General features: G+C 42.8%; 1 protein-coding gene across 13 annotated transcripts in view; it reads right to left on the minus strand.

Moving 5' to 3' along the window:
* Positions 1-22,610, minus strand: part of arvcfb (ARVCF delta catenin family member b) — a 274,511-nt gene that overhangs the window by 84,766 nt on the left and 167,135 nt on the right. For 8 of the 13 annotated variants that reach the window (XM_055011233.1, XM_055011229.1, XM_055011239.1 and 5 more), the window contains 4 exons: positions 13,304-13,462; positions 12,627-12,647; positions 9,530-9,673; positions 5,580-6,220 (listed from right to left, as the gene is read on the minus strand). In XM_055011233.1, the coding sequence (XP_054867208.1) occupies positions 5,580-6,220; positions 9,530-9,673; positions 12,627-12,647; positions 13,304-13,462 (965 nt within the window). The remainder of the gene's footprint in view (positions 1-5,579; positions 6,221-9,529; positions 9,674-12,626; positions 12,648-13,303; positions 13,463-22,610) is intronic. The other 5 variants (XM_035948747.2, XM_035948751.2, XM_055011238.1 and 2 more) reach the window with 3 other exon arrangements.

The raw sequence follows: 22,610 nt of genomic DNA on the forward strand, positions 1-22,610 counted from the left end.
AGTTTTATGTTAATTATGTGTTTTTACACTTCTTCCCAGGCATACTGTGAAGGGGGAGGGGGTGTTTCTGCATGCCATATCAGCTCAGGCGTATTCCTCCGTTGAGTTTTCCTTTACACAAGCCTCACAGTAACATATTGGTTTTAACGGCACGACTGTGCATTTTACTGCTAAGGAAATCGATATGAGATGCACTGAGAGGAAAACTCCCGCCTCAACATTGTTAGAAGATACTAAATCCCCTATTCAGATGGATGTAAAGAGGATTAATAGAGATGGAGTGTGACACCACTACTGTCAAGTGCGACCTCCTGTCCAAATGCTGCAAGCTAAGAGAACCACAGCACATGGATCCATGTCAGGAAAAGAAAAGCATTGAAAGAAACGCAGCTAACGTAAACTGAAGTGGATCTGGTGCATCATCAGTTTATTCATATTTTTTTCAACTTTGTGGAACATGTTGGGGAGCCACAAACCTCTATAGGCAGCCAGTAACCACAGTGTGGAAGGAGGGGCCAATCAAGAGCCTGATTACAGCACATCATTTGGAGAACGACTGCTGCTTTGAGGTTTGGCGAAAACACTGAGCAGCATGACAGAGTACATGGAAAAACAGGGAAATTTGCTAGTATGAGTGCACGTGCTGGTGGTTACTAAATGTTTTTGAGATCTAAACACACTCACTCCCACGCTCTGAGGCCATCATCCAGATCTCGTGTGTCGCGGAACATTGGACATGACAAGGCAAAGAGAGGCAGGAATAACCCACCCTAAGAAAGGGGCAGCTCACAATCTTAGCATCATCGTCATGGCACAGACCTGCACACATAACCGCCGCCTCTGTTGTCATGCACAGTATCTCTTTTTCTCAGTGGCTTTCCCTCTCATTATCCGTCACACTGTGTTTCTCATACATTTTCTCTTCAACACACAGATAAGTTGTACAGTTGTGCAGATCGTGGCTCATTTAGATCTGGCCTGATGCGGCGGGGCTTTTGGTAAAGCAGGCGTCGCAAGGCTGAGCGATGGGAATGTCAGGATTTGCATTTAAATTGGCGCCATTGTGTGTACAGGGAAGGGTGTATTCATAGGATGTGAAAGGGCTCTCTGCCGCCAGACGCAGGGCTCTGAGCGTGATTACAGCAGATCACTCTCCTCATGTTAATCGAGCTGCTAAATGTCCGGGCTATTTGTGTGTATCTGTGCGTTCATCTGCAGATGCGTGGGTTTACTTGTTTTGTTCTATGACACAAAGAACTGAACAAAAGACAACAGATATCAGATGCATGCATGTCCGCAAACTTCAGCATTCATCTATTCATCTGGACTTTGTCACATCCTCACTATTCTTCTGTTCCTTCATCTTCTGTCAATTACTTTCATCATCCTTCAGTTGCGACTATGCATGACCCACCTCTTCTGCAGGCCCATTAATGGACATACACTTGAAAGGATTAGAGACGCAGATGAAGATGTTTGCATCTCATATGTACACATATCATCTCGGCAGCATTTATGAGCTGTTCACTGACTCACTATTGAACATATTCCTCATTTTGAATTATGGGCAATATCTGTTTTAATGTGCACAACAGTCTCTGGAGAGGGAAGAAAAATAAAATGATACTAAAAAAACCCAGAAAAGCTGGACTGTTCATATCTTGCCACTTTCTAATTTTTCAGGGTGTTTGATGGCATTTTCAACTACCAACATCACTTGTTTCACTGACACTGACATTGTTTCTTCTATAATTTAAGGGATGCTTCTGAAAAACCTCAGTCATGACAGAGGGGAAGGACAGTATTTAACAGAGAATTTGGCTCTCTGCGAAAGCCTCTTGGCAGATTCGAGGAAGAGGGGATGAGGGCTGAGCTGGCTAGTGTCACATCCCTTCCACAGGCCATTCCCTATGGACTCTGTTGGATTAGATTAGGACACCCCCTCCCCCCTCAATTAAGAGCTGAGTGAATGTGAGAATGTATGCACGTATTTATATATCTGCATGTGTGTGTGGTGACCCCGGGACGCAGGTGGGCAGGTGAAGCTGAGCGGATCGCTCAAGGAGAGATGAGCCATTAGAGATTAGCTTAAAGACGCCCCTGTAGTCTGGCAGTTCAAAAGCAGCTATTAATCACACTGGCATAAAGACACCCACACCCACAGACAGGAGCTTGTGGACACATAAACTGTGTCACACACACATAAAGAATGGGTTAGGATGGAGTGGGAGGGATTAAGATGCAACCACATCAAGACAGTGTGGGGAAAAGAGATAGAGGAGGCAGACATGTACCATATCTGCAAAGTCTGAGCAGGCGGTGAATGAAAATGAGATGTCCTTCCCTCCCTCAATAGCTACATTTTCAGCTACCTTTAGGAAAACACTAAATGTAATACTAAAAACCCCTATTGATGCATCACTTTTCTACCAGATAGCTTTAAAGTGTTTCAAAGGCAAGAAAAATCTCAACTGAATATGGACAAAATTCAGTAAAACTGAAACAGAACAATGTAAAAATTGCCTCGAAATGAAGTCATAGCATTTCCATATAGCAGTTCCACTTTCAACTAGGCTCAGTCCATAAAAAACAACAGTGATATGTACCGGTGATAGACACTAAATCGATAGCAATAAAAACGCTGTCTGATAGAATGTTTAATAGTTTCACTTAAACGCAACAGATGCAAACTGCCATGAAAGCACATGACAAAAACGTAAAGTTCAGCTGCACTGGCTCATAATTGCCAATCATATCTCTTGATAATGGCAACCCCTCGCCCTCCGTTGCTCTCTCTGCGGGTTCCATGCAGATCTCCCAAGACCGCAGCTGCCTGGCACAATCATCACCCCCATCCGAACTAACAGACCTCCTCAGATTGAGGCTGCAGTCGGTGGGACCAGTGGTCTCCCTTATGAGAATTTGGTGTCTAAAAACACTCGAGATCCTGTGTCCCACACCACCTCCACGTACACGACACACTCCCGGTGGCCCACTCCAAGGACTGATCACTGGTGAAGGGTCCCCATCTGGACACTGCAGTCCACTGACAGCCTTAATCCTTGTGCTCCGCCATGGTCGCCCTCCAGGTTTTACTTGCTTTCGTTCTTTAATGTGTCTCTGAGTGAGAGCTTTAGTTTATTTTTATGTGTGAACAAATTTTTTATTTGTTTGTTTTTCATTGTTGTGGTATCATTAAAATTATTACTTGTGTATCTCGAGAAATTGCCTAGTAATTCAAAATAAGGTGATTAAAGTCAAATTAAAACTTTTTCTCTTGGTTTCTATTAAAAATAGGTTATTAAAAATCATATAATCTACTTGACTAATACAGACAGATGGCAGAGGGAAATCTAAGTCAATGGGGACTGAAACATAACAAATGCAGATGCTTTCATATGGGTGTGCTACATTAAGGAGCTAACATCCTATCATGATCTTGTTCATTTTTTTGGTTCAAGAAGACCAGAAGAAAAGGTGTAACTCTAGATTTCAGCATAAAAACTGCTCAATTTGCTGGTGCTGCTAGATGTTAAGTGACTAAAGTGACAGTCTATATTTTTTACCAGTGCCAAAGACATCAGTAAATGTGTTCAGAGAGATGACAAAGCATACAATTTGTATCATTTTCATCAAAGCATGCAGTGGCCCCTTGCAACTATTATGGAAGGTTCCACATTTTTTATGTGTTTTCACTCATTTAATCACCTTTTTCTCTAATTTAGCCTTCCATCTATGCAACAGTGAACTCTAAAAGTGAGGCACATTCAAGGAATCCCGATGACATTTTATGATTCAAATCCACAGGCGAACACACGCGGACACCACAGCAGTTACAAAATGAGCGCTTGGTGCCAATGCGGAAAGCCGTTTTAGTACTAAACATCTTCATTTGTGTCTGAGCATAATTGAGGGCTTGAAATGCAATGATAAGCTGTAATTAAACCATTTTAATTCCCAGATTCATTACAGCACTTTGGAGTCGCCGGTCCCTTCTTGGCAGAATACTAATCGCGGTGTGAGTGCTCAGGAGAGACTGGGCACTCCGTGAGATCTGACTATCACCGTTCCTGTGAGGGAAAAAAAGGCATATAGTGTAACGGTGCTTTGTGTTTCTATGTCAGGTGATGTGAGTGCAGGTGAAACTAAGAAAAGAAACAAACAGAAAGCAAGATTTGAAATTTGTTTCCTGCTGCAATTACCCCAGATAGCAGCAAGTCTAGTTGCTTCAAACATGTGTGTTTGTTTTTGCGTATTCACGTGAGCAGCTGTCAGTGTGTGTGTCTGAAAGGGTGTATGTGGCTGTTAGGGCTGTGTTGTGACACATGTAAGGCAGGCTACAAATTGCCTGTCACGGCAAGCGCCTCTCACTAGGCGGATGGGGGAATGACTCATTTTCTGAAGATTGTGGAATTTTTCTGAGAGTGTGTATGTGTAAGACAGACGGATACTGTGTGTGTGTAAGTGTCACATAGAAGTCAAAGTGTGCAAAGACAGAGTCTGATTAGGCATCTGCTCTTTTGAGCCTCGTGCAGATCAATGCTGCAGCGTTTAAATCCAGCTAGTTGCAAATACACAAATGTGTGTGTATATAAGCTTAATTAACAAGCTGGCAAACCTGAAATCGACGGCACCTTTGATCATGACAAAAACAATGATTTGCACTGCTGCCTGTGTGGCCATTTACTGCCACTCGCTCTAGTTCGATCTGGCTCCAGGCCCAAACATTTTGCCCTCAGATTGGTGGAAAAGTGCAAAGAACTTGAAAATATCCTTCTGTTACAGATCACTGATCGAATAGAGGGTCTTTAACACACAATTCCGACCGACTCAACTTCAAACTGTTGATTCAATTTACTTGAGGGTGGACATTTTTCCCAGACTCCCCTTTGGGTGGAACCTAAATGATTGGAAGCTATTAGGAGACAAGAGTCCATTTTAGGGTCTTATTGTTGGGGATGTTTTTTTCTGCCTGCTGGAGCAAGGGGTTATACTCCTCAACAAAGGTTGCTAAAAAAGGGAAAGGCTTTGAGAGATGACTGACAAAAGCTTGCTGTCCTCTCCTGCTCTCTCTATTCCGTCCCTCGTTGTCACATCTCCAATCATTCCCGCCTCTTTACCTCTGACACAAACACATGTTCACTCTTCACTTGCAGGAAAAACAGCAATCAAAGCCTTGTTTTCTCCTCAGTTCTTTTCTCAAGAACTTTCTTAAGGAGAGGAGACATCCGTTTACTGTAATGTAGTCTTTTTAATGGTGAGAACAAGACAGGTATTCTTTATTCTCTCTCATCATGCCCATGTCTCATCTTATGTTGTGGCAAGGCATAGACTGTGCTCATGCATATGAACAAGAACTCACTGTCCAATGCAAAAATGAAAACACATATATTGTATGAACTTGCACCCTTTCATAAAACTGTCATTTCATTCCAGCAATTATAAACTGAACCACTAAAAACAGTCTGTCAGGTTTTCAACACCAGATATGGATAACAAACATTTCTCAGCAAATGTATCTGTACATTTACACTTTGATTAGCAGACCATGTGTTTCCTGCATTCCTATTTATCCTCACCTGATTCGGGGCCCATCACGAAGAGGTTCCCGGTGAGTGCGCCCCCGGTTAGCCCCTGGCAAGGTACGTCGGTTGGCAGTGGAGTAGTCGGGCTCCAGCTCATATGGCTCTTCCTCTTCAGGGCCCAAGCTGCGGCGATCATCCTCCAGGCCATATGGCTCAGGCTGGAAGCGCTCTGGTTGTGAGCGGTTCAGATCCACAGTGCTGCTACCCATAGGCACCTGGGGCTGTGCCACATGGCCATAGTCATCCTTGCGAATAGGCAGCGTGTAGCTGTTCTCCGGCCGGTAGCTGTTGGGCAAGTAGGGGTATCGTGGCGGCCGGAAGTTGACGCCACGTGACAGACTGCCATAGTTATCCGTCAAATCAGCGTAGCCATCGTGCAGGCCGTAGTGGCGAACGTACTGGCTCTCAGGTGTCTCGCCATAAGAATCGTTGTAGGAGTTGTTGTAGGAGCGCGTCAGGGTGGAGGTTGCTTGAGGCGTGATGAAGCGGTCATTTCCATTCTTCATGTACCGCCGGTCGATGGAATCAGTGTAGCTGCCCAGTGGGGACGAGCCCTCAGGCAGGGGCAGACCATCAGGGCCGAGGGGCACTTGACGCACTGTGCGGGTGGTCACCGTCTTCACCATCTTAGTCACCTGTAGAAGAGAACAGATAGATGTGTGAGACAGTGTTGTACAGCAATAAAGCAAAATAATGTTTAGATCCAACTGACATATGGGCGTGTCAGCTTCAGAGTGAACACACGCATAACAGTGTGTAAATTACATGTTAATTGTTATTACTATTGTCCAGATGAAAACATGCATTTCAATCCTGATGCAGAGGAACATTTGTCAATTTATGCTCAAACTTCAGAGTTAGCTGGATTCAGTTTTTCAACCTTCTAGGATACTGTGGTGCATCACAGTGCAACAAAATTGTGATTCATGAAATTATGGATTCTTCAAGCGTTAAATCTGTACATGTGTGATGCTGACCTTGATTTGGATTCATTTTCTGCTCAATCTAAAATTAAATTCTGATGAAGAGGTGTACTGGTCGTAATGCCCTTGTGATGCTATCCGACCAAATTCAACTTTAAGGAGTGTCACCGTTCTATCAATCAGGAAGGCTACTGATTGGAAACACGGTGACAGTCTTTAAAGTTGAATTTTGATAGCTACTTTGCTAGTGGCATGAATGTTTACAGACATGGTGTCTCATTACAGTGTAGTTTTCAGATTAGACTGGATCTGCTCTATTGACTGACTCAACCTACCCGGACAACCAATCCCCCAACCTACCATAACTTAACCACCTATCACAGCACAGTCTCCCTCCAACTGCATTCATCCTGCTAACACAATCTAACATCAGCCGTCCACTTGACTCACAAGATGACACAACTGTTTTGAAAAAGCTTTATCATCAATTTCAAGCACTCCAAACCAATGACAAACAGTATTTAATGCCTGTAACTTCAGTTCTAAGAAACAGAACACTGCTGGGAACCAAGATGGTTGGCGTGTTGCTGTTAGTCGTATTTGCTTTTATCACAAATTTTACATTGTTGATGGTGATGTTTGAGAGGAGGTAATGGCTACTTGAAGAGGACATCAAGGAGGGCAGAATAAATGGTAATTGCTGTTGTTGTCTTATTTTAGTTTAACCAATCACTCAAGCCTCATCGAGTAGTTTTTCAGGGCCACTCAGAAGTACATACACTTATGTAGATGTTTTTTCTCCCCTCAAAACAGCTCTGGAAGAGGTTCTAGACAAAATGGCCAATTGGTATCTACAATAAGAAACTGGAAAAAGATACAGGTACATATGCTAAAATAATCTCTTCTAAGACAAACACCCCAACTCAAATTACTGTATATACACAGTAAGTATAGACTCGGTGGACTGAGTCTCCTGGATTGTGCTGTAAAAGAGCCATCTTGAAGTGCCACAGCTCTGCTGGACCTTAAATCCTGCAGGCCCCAGGAAGGCAAGGTAGCATCACACTGTGTAGCTGGGGGACTGTAACAACCAGACCTGCATGTATCTATTTCTCATGCTCACTTCATCCTTTAGCTAAATAACTTCGTCTGTTGTCTCTGAGGCTGTCTGACTAGAGAATTACAGACAGCAACCCAAGTCCCTCCCTGGGCTTTCCGCCCATACAGAAACCAATTTTCTGCCCAGTGAATTCTGCTGTGGCCGATAATTGGCTATTTTGTACGCGGCTATAAATTCATCTTCAAAATTAATGAGGTAGATGAAAATTAATCATCATCTGCCGGGATGCAAGTCTGATGCAGTTCATGTTGTGGCTGACAAGGTGTTGTGGAGAGGTTCTTTCCTACTTGACAACAGTAGACCAACACTTGATAGTGCTTGGGGAAAAGAAAAGAATTACCAAAAACACTTTGCTCATTACTGTTTCTGATGGTCTTAATTTTCAACACCAGCCTTCTAAATTGTAAAATGCATTCTTTACTTTCTCATCAATGCCATAATTTTGATTTTAATCAGTAGCAAGCAAGGGCATGTAACAATATCAAGAAACCACAACGAAGTATTAACCCGCACTGCAGATGAGGGTGCCAAGAGCAAAAGCACAAACCTCATATTGTTGTTCAACACGGCATCCTCATTAACTTGGTTGAAACAAATAGAAATCTTCAGTGGCCTTGTTTCTTGATTACACCCTGATTGTGAGCTACATAACAAAGCCTATTTCAGGAACATCAAGGTTCATTTCCATGCTCTGAGTAATTACTGAGCAGTTTACGTTTGTTTTTGATGCCACTCTGCCTTGGCTTTGTGCAGTTTAAAATAAAGAGCTCATTTGCTTGATTCACATTAGCTAAAGGACAAGTATGACCTTGGAATAACAATCTTACTTCCATCTTCTTGATTCACAGTGATGGGCCATAGTATGAACTAAGTGAGGCTGGTGTTCACATCATTGGTCCTAATGCTAACTGAGGGCCTCAAGGGGACAACAGGAGCCAGGGCTGAATGTCATACCATGCATGAGGTGATTATGTTGGCATAATAAATTCAGTTAATTATATTTTTACACACTTTCCCTAAGAGATACAGCTTCACAAGAACACTGAAGTCTTTCAGATCATGAATAAAATCTGTATTCTTTAATTCATATCTTGCCATTTTATCACACTTTATTTATCATATTTTTAGTCTATTCTTTTCTGGCTGTCAGAGGCTTAAAGGAGAGCACGCTGAATGCTACAGCTTCCCAGCCTTGACATGCCCAGCTGCCTTGTACTAACACAGCTTTTTAGGCGATTTGCAAGGGCTGCAAGGGGAGCCATCACACAGGTTTCAAACACTCTTTGATGTATGCTCAAGTTCACAAGGCGTTAAACCGTCACGCAAGGGGAGGCGAGGGGCCTGAGTTTCAGAGGAGCCTCTGAAATATGCTGAAGTGGGGTAAACAGAGCTAAAAGAGAATTGCTAAATTTGTGGAGAGCGTGAGTATGTGCATATGTAGCAATACTACAGATGTGTTTTTAAATGCATGGAAAGTCACAGCACTGAAAAATGTGTAAAACAACCACAGGCAGTTAGACACAATCTTTAAGTGTTTACCAAACTGTTAAAAATAGAGCAAAAGGCAGCAGGCGTCAAACTGTCCACTTTACAGCACTGTAAGAGGTTTCACAACCTCTGCGGCATTCACTTTATTGTGAGTTTAAATGGACATGGTGGCCGGGGGTTAGTGGGAGAGGATGAGGCAGTAATTCAGGTTTTCAAGCAGCCTGTGATTGTGAGCCCCGTGATTAATTTTCAACCCAATTGCAAAGATGATGGAGGTGGAAACAGCTATTTTCATCGCAACGTTAGGAAGTTCGAGTGGCTAGCTAAATGTCTTTAAACCCGATGTTACAGGAAAAGGGAGGCAGACAGAGGGAGAGAACACAACAAAAATCACACAGGGTTCAGCATCCTACTGGGTCTATCTCTGATGGGGTGGGGGTGGAGATGGAGACCGGGGTGGGGGTCCGAGTGGCAGGCCTGGACTCCACTGACAAGTTGTCAGCCACCATCAGTGGGAGGTAAGTGCGGCGGGTGATGGTTTTCACCACTTTGGTAACCTAGAGTCGGAGGGATGGGTGGGAGGAGAACTCAGCAAACAGCTTTAGATTTCATTACACATGGGTGTACATCCAACCTGCTGTTTAAGCTCTATAATGCACATGGTTGGAGAGTAATGACACAGCTGTGCACACGTTGAGAGAGGAGTGTTTTTGCTGCGCTCTAGAAACTGTTTTTAACATCTGCTTGTAAATGGCTTGTTGAGTCTGAAAAAAACAGAAAGTTGTGTACTCTGAACAGAAAAGGCTTCTGTTCTCTGTTCTGTTCAACAACGACATTTCACTTTTCATAACACCTGATGAAACTACCATTTGGCATTTTGTGCAGAAGTTAATAAATACCTCCTACCTACTTAAGGTTGGCTCCCCTTTGTGTGCAGGCTAGTGAAAATGCTATTATTTTTTGTGTGGTCTTCCTCAAGTCTCATTAGCTCATATCCAGAGGAAAGAGAAGGAATGCTGCTTTTATTAGTCCAACTGAGTTCTTCCTCTACAATGACTGGTGTTCCAATTCAGAGTGTCTGCCAGCAGGAAAGGAGGGCTGGATGATGGCCAAAGGAAAGCATGGCATGCTGGGACAGGAGGATAAATGTGGATCTAACTGAGTGCGTACATGTGCTCGGACTCATACACACATTCAGGGTCCAGGCCAGTTCACATTGAGTTGAACTGATTGAAAACATAAATAGAGCCAGCAGTTAATCTGCCACTTAAAGGCCATTCATGGTTGTTTTCCATCTTGATATGTGAAACTTCCCACATTAACTGAATTTGTCAGCTGGAACATACCCTAGCCCCTCAGCACAAACACACAATTGAATGTACAACATGACTCCCATCTCTTTTACTGCCATATACTCTAGGTCCATATGGATTTTCTGTTCATTTCCTACTGTTCTAACTAGCAATATTGCTGATGCTAAATCAAAAGAAACATGTTTACCACTGAAAAAACTTTATTTTGCCTACAAATCAGGAAGATGGGAGAAGCTTCCATGTTTCATCTTCCAACAGTCAGTTGGGGGAAAACCATCAAGGGAAAGTAGTGCGTTAGCATTAGACAGTATGGCAAGACTTTGGTTCAAATGAACAGATATGCACATAAATAAAACTGGGAGATGCTGAAAAATGACAAGAGAGATGGAAAAGGAGAGAGGGTAAAAAACAACACATGAAAGTGAGTCAAAGAGAAGAGATGCAAAGAGGAAAAGAAAAGACAGGACGAGTGAGGAAGACAAGTTTAGGAACTTTTTTGTCTAAATTCTCAGCTGAATCTGCATCCATTTGCCACCACAGAGAAGCCAGTTTCCAGAAGTTCACTCTGAACATTAATATGCTTTTCTCCTCAAAGTGACTTCCAGAAACCACCCGATCCCCGCTCTCAGTAGGATGGCGGGCCCCTTAAAAGTATCGTCCTTCCTCTCCCTTCCTCGGCAGCAAAGCCCTTGATTAGTGTAATGTTTTACTGCATGCCTTTCCTAACAAGTTTTGTGCCCCAATGCATAAAAACATGTGTGTCAGAGAGAGTGTGTGTGGCCAATCCCCTCGCAGTAAACAGGCTGGAGGGCGATGGGTCCTCCCTGATGAGGGATTAGACCAGGCTTTTTAATTACAGTTTCACAGTCCCTGGAGTAAGAGCTCCACACTAGCACTCTCCGCTCCGCTGGAAGCCTACAGCAGCAGCAGCTGACTGTCACTACGTTTACAACTGAATCCCAAGACAAAATGTCGCAATATAAGCTTATCTTTGCAGGTATGTCTCAAAATGCAGGAGTAAAAAGAAAAATCCTCCAACCCCCACCTTTCTCTGAAGATGTCACAGATTTATTTTTTTTCCACAAGCAAATCTGCTGTGGATTCTAGTGGAGATTCTTCTCTGTGCACAGACAGTGATGAATTCAGACTTAGAAGTGAAATACAGACTGTCTTCCAACACATCATGAATGGGAGCACAGTTGACACCATCTGGTTGCAGACTACTGATGCCACTTAAAATTATTTTTCAGCACTGGCATCTTCAGAAAGGTAGCAAATCACTTTGTCCTAGTTCGTGGAATGTTACAAAGGCTATAGCAGTAACACTTTTTGAAAAGCCACAAAATTTTGCAATTCCACAGCTTTATGGTGGGTCCTCAAGATTTATCGCAAGATTATAGCGAGCATTTAAAGACACTTTCTATCTCACATTATAATATGTTGCTGAGGGATGTAGTGAGATTTATAGAAGTAAAAATAAAGACAGAAAGAAAAAAACATGCAAAAGAAATATTATTGTAGAGGATGGACCAACCCAAGAGGTGGAAGCAGCAAGCAGTGACTCAGGAACTAAGTAGTTTAGAGTTTAAAAGTTTTACACCAATCAGCCACAACATTAAAACCATCTGCCTGATATTACCTAGGTCCCTGTTGTACCAACAAAATAACTCTGAACTGTCTAAGCACTGAAACATGACTTGTGGGGGGACGTTTGGCAACACGATGTAGGTTGCGGATCCTTTAGGTTATGGTGGTTGAGGCATTCGTGGAATTAGGTTTGTTTTGGCGCATCCCATGGCTGGTCAATACAACTGGTGAAGTCAGCACCTCTTAGGTGCTTCCCTGAGCAATTGCTGAGCAGTCTTTGCAGGGCACACCGTCCTGCTGGGGGAAGGAACGGCTGCCAGGAAGTGACGTTGCCATGGAAGGGTGTGCTTTGTCTGCAACAATATTCAGGTGGGTGGTATGTGTAAAAGTAACATCCACATGAATGCAGGACCTAAGGATCCCCAGCAGAACATTGCATTGTGAGATGATTAATGTTATTTATTTCACCGTTGGTCTTATTGTTGTGGCTGATCGGTGTATTGAGCTTGTGATGCAGATCGTGCTACACACTGCTGCTGTAGCCTGAAAGGGCGTATGTTAAATGGTGGCGTGGTGGAAAAAAGCCATACTGGTATAAAAGTGCACTCACCTTCACGTTAGTTTTCATATCCTTACAGAAAAACAACAGAACACAGCAGAGGACGAATCAACAAAAGAGCTTTTAAGAAGCACAAAACTGGAAGAACACCAGGGGAGTTGGCTCATAACAAAAGAACAATCAAATAAAGAAAGCCATGAGAAGGAGATGAAACCACTTTGGGCTGCAGGATTATGGGATTTAGAATTCTTCAGAATGGAAGTCTGTGAGTGCAGGTACAGAACCATGCCGTTTAGTCGCAACTATCCATAACCACAATTTGAAGTTACATTGAAATGGATCAAAAGGACTTTGTGGGGTATTGCCACTGTGAGATCTTTGTACCAAAACAATGCAACTGCTCTGAGGTTTCCTACAAAGATGTAATAATAGGTATCATGTTGAATGTCAGCTCTACGCAATCGATAAGACAACAGTTTTATCTGCAGGTTATGCCTGACTTTCTGATAGCATTTCAAAGCTCAACCTTTTAACTGGCTCTCATTCTCTAAAAACAGTACAGTAAGAAAAGAGTTGGGTACTCAGCCCCCCCAAAGACATAGTGTGTTTGAGAGTCAAATAATCTATATGAACATTTTTTTAATAGTATTTAAACACATCTATAGATACATTTTTGCCACCCTATATTCATGCACTATAACCAAGCTGAGTATTCCTTTGCATCTTACCTTGGTTTCTGTGCGCCGTGTGGTTCCATCATCAGAGGTGACCACCGAGACGTGGGAGGTGGGGGTGCCAGGGTCCTCCTCTATGGTGACCGTCTCCTCCACCACCTCCTGCGGCTCCTGCATCATGGCCAGGGATGTTGCGTTACTGGGGCTCTGCTCCTGCACAGGGATGGAGAGAAAAAAAACACAAATTTACGCAATCCAGATTTAACAGACAGCTATTCGTAATCATAATCTTTAAACAGCATGGAGAAAAACAGAACAACATCCAGGTAATATTCCATTAGACATACGACAAGATGAACCTTTAATTGGGCCACTGCAGCAACACATGATATTAGAATCCAGCAGTGAAGAGCATAAATAAGAACACTGCAAAGGAAGGGTATTAAGTGTAATGCCACCTACAATTTGCAATGCAACACTCGAGCATCAAGTAGATGAAAAGTGTGAAACACACTACATGAATAATAATGTGTAGAATATAATGGTGTTAAAATATACTGCGGCAAGGCGTTGAATAAAAAGTGTCTGCGACATAAAAATAGGCAAACATGACGTGCAGAATGAACTCGGCAAAAACAATGATCCTAATGTAATGTGAAAAGTGACAATAACAAGCAAGAACTAGAAAATACATTAACATTACGCATTGGTATAGAAAAAGCATTATGAAAATGATTCACTTTGTCAAATATATTCAAATCTGTCCCAGTAGACAATGCACCAATTATATACAGGCCAGGCAGATTTGCATGCATTGTCCGACAAAACCCTCTAATTCAGTTCAACAACAACACTTGTAACTGCCCATTCCCAGTGCTGTTTAAATTATTGCTTACCATAACATCTGCAGAAGAAAAGCACTGTTACTTAGGCATTAAGTATAACTGAAAAAAAGCTATAGGGAGATTATTGTGATAGCAAACTGACCACAGTTGAAGTGCAACATGTTACAAAGTAAGGAAAAAATGCAAAAAATCTACACTTAGATGTGAACTCGCTACATAATAAGATTGGCTTTCACAGAAAATTACTTAAAACAACACTGGAATTAATGCAGCTATAATAAAGTTGCAATGATTAATAAATTAACCAAGTAGCTGTCACTTCTGTTTGTTAATTTACCTCTAAAAACTCATCTCTGTTCATCAAAGTTACATAAGAAGTTTTGTCAATGAAAATAACCCCTTTATAACTTAAAATAAAAATAATTGTTATATGTCGCACATCTATGAGCACACACACTCTTCACAATGACTATATAGTGCACAAGAAGAAAGCTACAAAAATAAAGTTTTCCTAGTTTGTGTTTAGTTCTGACACTTTATGATTTATATCCAAATACAGCAATGCAGGCCAGCTAACAACTCCTCACCTCTTGAGACTTCAAATTGAGTTAAAGCTTCTTTCAAGGCAAGCAAAAGCCTGGAGGACTATTTTTGATTCATATTTCATTTGGAGGGTATGGATTTGAAAAAAAAAAAAAAATGTATCCATGGGCTATGGTTGAAAGTGAGTATAAAGTCCCACATACCCCACCTGACCCTGTGTGAAAGAAGGAGAAAAATGTGCTTCCTGCTGCATTTCCTGCTGATGGAAAATGATACGAAGTCAGTGGTAGGAGGTGCAACGCCCTGGCATGGCCCACTGCTGCGCAAGAGTGTGACAAAATTACAGCTCTCGTGATGGAGAGGGGAAGGAAGGCATTTGAGGCAATCACTGATAACCAAAACAGCACGGAGCCAAGAGAGGGAGAGGAAATCAAAAGTAATGGAGAAAGGCGGAGAGGGAAAGAGCTGGAGTAGGACGGTGGAGTGGAGATGAGATTTTTTCTTATAACAGGGGAAAACAGAAAGAACGCTGCACACTTTAGGCCCAGACAGATGCAACTGATCTTAAGAATGTGTTAACACTGTCGCCTTGCATCTAGAAGATCCCCGGTTCGTGTCCTGGCCTGGGCCTGGGATCTTTCTGCATGGAGTTTGCATGTTCTCCCTGCGTGGGTTTTCTCAGGGTTGTCCGGCTTCCTCCAACAGTTCAAAAACATGCTGACGTTAATTGGTGATTCTAAATTGTCTGTAAGGGTGAATGCAAATGTGATTGTTTGCCTCTATATGTAGCCCTGTGATAGACTGGTGACCTGTCCAGGGTGTCCCCTGCCTTCACCCTAAGTCAGCTGGGATAGGCTCCAGCCCCCCCACGACCCTAATAAGGATTAAGCGGTGTATAAATAATGGATGGATCTATATTGCGTACTTTCTGGTATTTCCCACAATGGTGAAAAGCAATTTTTATTCACAAATATGAACAAATACGTACCAGTTTCTATTAAAAATGCAGTTTTTAAGCTTTCTTTACCCCTATTAATCTCAATCATGAGGCAGAAGAGCATTAAAAAAATCGGATTATTGTAAACTATTTTTGAATTCACATCACATGCTGTAACATTAAAAAAACTGACATGAACGCAGCAGACTATTTTTCTCTGACCACTTATGCTGAGCTGGAGGGACAGATGAAGCGAAGGCCAATGAGAGAGCAAGAGGAAAAGTTTTCATGTTTCTGTGTTTTGTTGAAACACTAAAATGATGCCCTGTGGAGGAAGGCTGCTTGTTTTGTTCACGTCTTTGAAGACACTAATAAGTGAACAGTTCTTCATTGATTGGGCAACTTCTCTCAGGCTTCAAAGCCCCACACAGTCCTTATTGATCCCCAGTCCTTCGTGCTGATCAGTCTAAAGTTTGGACTTTTTATGTTGACGATCTTTTCCCTTAATCCCACAACCCTCCAGCCTCTACGTCCCTGCTGGGGGAAAAATGGGGCTGGACTCTTGTTTTTGGGTGTATGCATCGCCTCATTTTGCAGCATAATGAAAATTAAAAAAAAAACTCTACTCACCTGCTCCAGTCTATTAAGAACTTAGAGTCAATTAGTACTGTGAATTGAGTTAGGTCATTACATTTTGAGAAAGGTTCCCGACCACTATTATGGGCTAATGATTGGGAAGTCTATCTGCTGCATAGAAAGAGGCATATTTATTTACACATAATCATTGCTGAGCTAAGGAAAAGACATTTTTTACCACTGACCTCAGGCTAAACAGCACTGCTCTGCTGGGAAGGACTTTCTAATGGCATGCAGACAAAGAAAAGGTCAGTACTGATTAGTTGCCTCCAATCAAGGTCCTTGCTCTGTTCAATTATAAATGCGAAATTACCTTCCTGACTCAGTGCTCAGTGCTGAAAACAACAAGGGATAACACCTCATTTGAAGAGTGTGTGCACTATGCTTTTAAAATGTAAAATGACTTCCAACACCAAGACATCAAGTCTCTGTCATGGTGGCCCTTTGCTAGCTCCTCTCTGCTTGACCACATGGGACATGCCCATAGTCTGAGCGACGAAATCCATCGATAGCTACAGTATGAAACAGGAAGAAGCTTTACCTGGTGGCACGGCCAGGTACAACACCTAATGTACAATATTTTTTCTGATATTTAATTACTACTGGCAGTTATTGATTAACTGTTAATCATTAACATCTCTACACTGAACATTATTAAAGAAAAAGAGTATTTCATTAGACTTTCAGCTAAGATAATTAAGCCATCCAGTGTGCCGTACGAGGATGTGTATATGGACCTAGTTACATGTATGACATGACATCTTTATTAGGATAAAAATGTAAATTCTCCCTTTTCTACCTCTTTAGCTCCCAGCTAATCCAGACAAATTAGCTGAATTCCAGTGACATTCATTTCCTTTGAAGCCTCACTGGGTGAACTCCGGGGGATGTATAGTCAAAGCAGGAAAATGTAATAGAAGCAGCACCATCCTACACTTGTTTAAAACACATAGTGCTTGGCAAAGCACTGGACAGAAAGGAAGGGGAGGTTCCTCACAGGCTTGCTGACAAACTCGCTTCTTGATCCGAGCTTAATGCGGCGTCTCTCGTTCACTTCCCCTGCTTTCTCCCACTAGTCTCTGTGTGCACTAAGTGAGAGAGTGGAGTTGAACTCGGCCTTACAGCCCCTAAATAAATGATTAAAAGCCGTCTGGCCGTGGGCTAGCGCGGCTTTCTGCTGGTCCCAGGGGAAAAGGAGGCTGATTCTGAGTCGAGGAGACTAAGGAAAGCATATCCTTTAGTCAAGGGTGGGAGAAGTGGAGCGCAGTGAGTAAATGCTTGATCTCAGAGAGAGGAATGACAAAGTGGCAGAAGAGTATGAGAGAGAACATGATAAGAGAGCTGGGAGAAGTTTGAGCACATGCAAATCTTTTGGAAATGGTTTGTGTTAGATAGTGGAATAGCGGTAACTTCAAGGTTGGATAGGCAGGTTTCAGATTGGAGTGTTACAGGCTGAAATTCCCACCCAGCACAAGGAAAACAAAAAGGAGACTCTCAACTGAAAACTACTCATGGGTCCTTTGAGCAGGGCATCTGCATGGAACTTGTTCGCTGCAGCAACTACGACTATGTTGAACAGCAAGCCATGAAAATGTAACAATGTGTCAGGAGTCAAACCTCAGTAAAGAAGATAAAAGTATATTACAAGCACTTCATAAAGAATACAAAACACAAACTTCTACAAATCCAGGAAATCCTATCTGTTCGGATTAGATTTATCCGGAAAAACAAAACACACCTTAGAGTTCCTGGGCCCAAGTAAATAACAAAGCGACAAGAATGTTTGTCTCCTTGCCCAGCCTAAAATGCCTTGCCAAAAGCTGGACCCCACTTCTGATCAGGAGAAAAGAGCTTGCAGAAGCTTTGCCAGTTAAATCACTTCTGTTCAGCCAGCGGTAGCAGAGAGGCTGAAGCGTCAAACAGACAGGGATTTGGCTCAGAAGAAGGCCTAAGGATTTGTACAACCTGCACTTCATTCTGTCCAGTGTGGTTGGCTCTGACTAGCAGAGGGATGACTTGGTGGATAATGAATCCTCACCTTTCTGAGCAGGGCCTTGACCAAGAACACTATTACAGTGGCAAACTCCAGCATGGATGAAGCTTGGAGTGTGCTTATACTGAAAATAAACTAATATGTACTTTGGGGGAAAAAAAGAAGACATTTTTTACATTAAATGTGTACATCGTGCAGAGAATAAACCTCAAGAGCACATGCTTTTCCATAATTTAACAACATCCACAACGAATAGTGCTTCCAAAAAAACATACCCTTGACAAGAGCCCTTGAGCAATCTCCTCTGGAGTATATTTCATTATAATAGATCATGGAGGGACATACAGCTCCTTTAAAGCAACTAATCTCGACTGTAATGGATTGCTGTGCTGAAAAAAGAAAAGGAGGAGGAGGACTAGGAATACAAAGGCGGGAGATTAAGTGATACAGCAGTGTCAATTAGTGGCGGCCTGCTATCTGCCATCAATCCACACCCATTCATCATCTGTGTTCAATAAGCTGCTCAATGTTGTCTGAGGATGAAGAGATAGAGTAAAATGAGGGAGTGTATGAAGATAAGGGGCTTTCCTTCCCTCAGGACAGAATCACAACAAAAAAACTTCAGCTGGAGTTAAGAGAATGACTCATTGCTGCAGTAGGTGTCCAAGGTGTACAGTACAACCAGCACATACATTTCATTGATGTTGTAGAGATACTACTAAAAATAGAAAATTTCCAGCACTAGTTCCAATGTGATACCTGATTTTCTATATCAATACCAAAACAATAGGTTTTCTGAATACTTTATAGTTCGGGTAGTTTCTACCGTTGTTTAAACCTAACAACACACTTATGGTCCCCGTGTTCTGCTTGCTATATTTCTGCACTGCCTGTCACTTAATTAGACTGCTGCTGTATACAGGAGCATTTCCCAACCCTACCATGAGCATCCACCTGTGTGTTCTAAGTTGAAGTTCCCCTTCAGATGTTCTTATCTTGATTGGCCATCCTACTGAGTTGAGGTCAGTGTTTCCTTGTGTGGGGTGATGAGATACGAACCTAGACATCAGATATCATCATTGTTCATAATAACATAAATCAGAAATAAAACATAATCTAAAAGCAGCATAATTATTATTCACATTAGTATTTGATGACAGAATGATTAAACAGCTACATTTGTGCTATAGTTCAGACGGTGACAAAGGCGAAAACATAATAAGCAAAATTTATGTAACTTTAGCCTAAAAATGAAAATCTGCTGGAGAAGCCACAAGAAACATTGAGAGCTACATCGCAGCTATGCAAGATGATATCTGTATTAGCTGATAAATGCTTTAGAATGAAATGCCCAAAATATTTGAAAAACTTGAAATGAAAATAAATATGGCCTGTTTTTAATGTGAGTTGAAGTAGTTTTCTTATTTTGCCTATTGAATGTGAACATTTGGAAAGTGCTGTTTATGTCTGCACCTGCCAGTGGGCATAATAATGTTTTAATTCCACTGCAGGAGAGACTTGATGTTCTCTGCAGTTAGGTGGGAAAAATATGTGCATATCATTACTGGCATTTGGCCAAAGTGAGTTAGAAAATACTGGCATATTGGATACTGGCAAAAATCCAATATTGTGCAATCGTACAAGAAAGCCAATCATCTACAATAAACGATTCCTATGAACAACACGATATATTTCATATTGCCAATTACTGCAGGTATACATGAGGGACAAGTTTCCCACTAACTCCTACACTGAAGCAGATCTGCATGTCTCAGTCTGAACACAGTGGGAGGGAGAATGTAGTTCTTTCGGCTTGAGACGACAGACCCTGTCAGATCACCACCTGGTCATGCATACGGGTGTGATCAGAGTCACCTTCCTTCCTGATGCACACACGTACATCTACACATACACAACATGCTCAGTCTTAGCCTGACCCCTGTGCAGTGACTAACAGGATTTCACTCCAGAGACATGCCAGCAATCATTACATGGCTCTTACACAATTAATCCTCTAGCAAAGATCGCCTGGCTAACCTTGGGTCGTCCAATTTCCCATCAGTCCCTTCTGTTTCTACCACCTGGCCACCCGGCAGCTCTTCACAGCAAAGAATCACATGATGAAGTTCAATAGCGAATGAGAGAAAGGGAGAGCGTGTGAGAGCGCAGTGCACTGGAGTGAAAAAGAAAACGGTGAACTGTGGCCGTGTGATCCGCACATCCAGCCAAAACAAGGCCTGTTTGTGGGATGAAGCAGAGGCAGAAGGGAAGTCAAGTAGAGAAAGAGGAACTAGAGAGGCTGACAATGCATGGCAAAGACCCAAAACAGCATGCTCTCCCAGGGAAAAAAAAAGAAGGGGGGCATTCAGTCACATCCAAGGCAATTCAGGCAGGCCTCATCTCAGTTACAGCCAGGGCAGAGGTCCCAACTCTTTGGAATAACTGGAGATCCATCTGACCTGGTGTTGGGGTGTGGGGTAGCTGTCTTTGTGTGTACATTTAAGTGCATGCTTTGGTTCTACAAATCCAACAACTGTTTACAGGGGCAAAGAACACATAAATAACTAAGGGGGGGGGGAGCAAAGTCCTGATGATGCAGCTGGGAATGATGGGGCCTTAATCTCTCCTTCTCTGGTGTCTGATCCTGGGCCAAATCTAGGCTTCCCTTCCTGTCTCATCTCTTTCACGCTTGGTCTCCTGGTTTCAGACGCCTCCACCATTTCCCACCCCATGGCTCCTTTTTCTGCCTCTTCCCAGAAACCGCTGTCTGCTTCCCCCAACACCACCCTCCGTCGATGTGCCCCTTTTGTTCCTTTGCACCAGCGCCTAGAAACAGGACAAAACTCAGCCAGGCTGTTTGACAGACTCAGACTTGATTGCTTCCCGACAGGGCATCGCGAACATATTTTCCCACTCAGAACCGACTATCTAGTGACAGACGGAAACCTCAGCTCCACCTCTGTTAGCATTCGACACCACCTTAATCTCTGGAAAGGCTGATATTCCAATGCAAATTAGGTAAGGCATGTTTTGAAACCTTAATTTCGTACATATGCCATCAATTATACACCATACATACAAACACACTTGCACACATGGAGTCACATACCACATGCTTTCCTCATAAGTCATGGCCCAGATTCAGATTAGGAGTCAAACAGCCAGAAAGTCACACTAAACATGGAATTTGCAGCAGCACTCAGCAACTCAGGGAGCAGGAAGATAAATAAGTTGTGCAGATTTTCAGTAAGTAGTTGAGGAGACAAAGAGAAGGAGGAGGATAATAAGTAAAAAAAAAAAAGGAGGAGAAACCACATTGAGCCCGTAGAGCAAACTAAAACAATGAGTCTTGGAGAGGGGTCAGTGCTCATAGTTGGGGTTTGATTGTTTGGACAGAGGGTGCAGCCATGAAACAGAGAGAGAAAAAGAGGAATTCAGCATCGGAAAGCCAGTTTAGACGTAGCTCGCCGCAGTTGATGGGTGGTGGGTGGGGTAGGTTCGCTATGATGGTGTAACTCTGGGTTCCCAGAGGGTGGTTTGTTTGGAGTGCCCCTCCCCTCAGCTCCTGGATCCCTGTCAACATGACTCTGTCAGAGGACTGGTGACTGGACAGGGGGGGATTGCAGAGTGCGGAGGAGGCTCTGATACAAACTTTGCCAGAAGCTCAGTTCATGTGAGGTCTACTGGAGATTTAGGGAGTTGGAAAGGGGACATATGTTCCACTTCCTGTCAGGCTACCAGTGCAACACTTATTGTCCCCCCGACACCCTTTCTCCAAAAAGCTGTCTACATGTGCAGCCGCAGGGTCTCCCATTTAACAGAAATGCCCCCCCACCCCACCCCACCCCACCCCCCCAGTTGCTGGCTGGCGTTCTTTCCATTTCTCTTGTGTAGAAAACAGTAAAGCCTGGGGCAGTTATAACGGAGGACTACTAACAGGCTTAGCAGGATTCTCTCACTGTTTCAGGAAAGATACTAAATGCCTTCCCATGGGACTGTGGGGGGTTGGTAAGGGATTCCCGACAAGAAGAGGGCAGGAGGTCATCAAAACAGAGCCATGTTTCTTGAACTTCAAAACGGAACCCACCAACCTGTTTGGCATAAATTTTGCTTTTATTTATTTGTTTTCAAACTATATAAATGCCCCCAGGGAGGTAACAGAGATGTGATTGTAACTTTTGGTTGCGTTCACTGCCGTGCATTCTAGCGTTGGGACATTTTAGAGCAAATTAAACTACTTCTCATCTTGACAGGAAACCCCCATAACCTTCTAAAGGAGGCCTGGAACCCCAAGGCGCTCCAGCCCTGAGTGGAATCTTGCTCTGAAAAACCAACGTTGCACGTACAGATAGCGCCTTGCAGACTTAATGCAGTCCATCACAATAACTGCGACTGCTTTTCAAATAT

The sequence above is a fragment of the Amphiprion ocellaris genome, chromosome 6 (genome assembly GCF_022539595.1).
Source record: "Amphiprion ocellaris isolate individual 3 ecotype Okinawa chromosome 6, ASM2253959v1, whole genome shotgun sequence".
Lineage (NCBI taxonomy): Eukaryota > Metazoa > Chordata > Actinopteri > Pomacentridae > Amphiprion > Amphiprion ocellaris.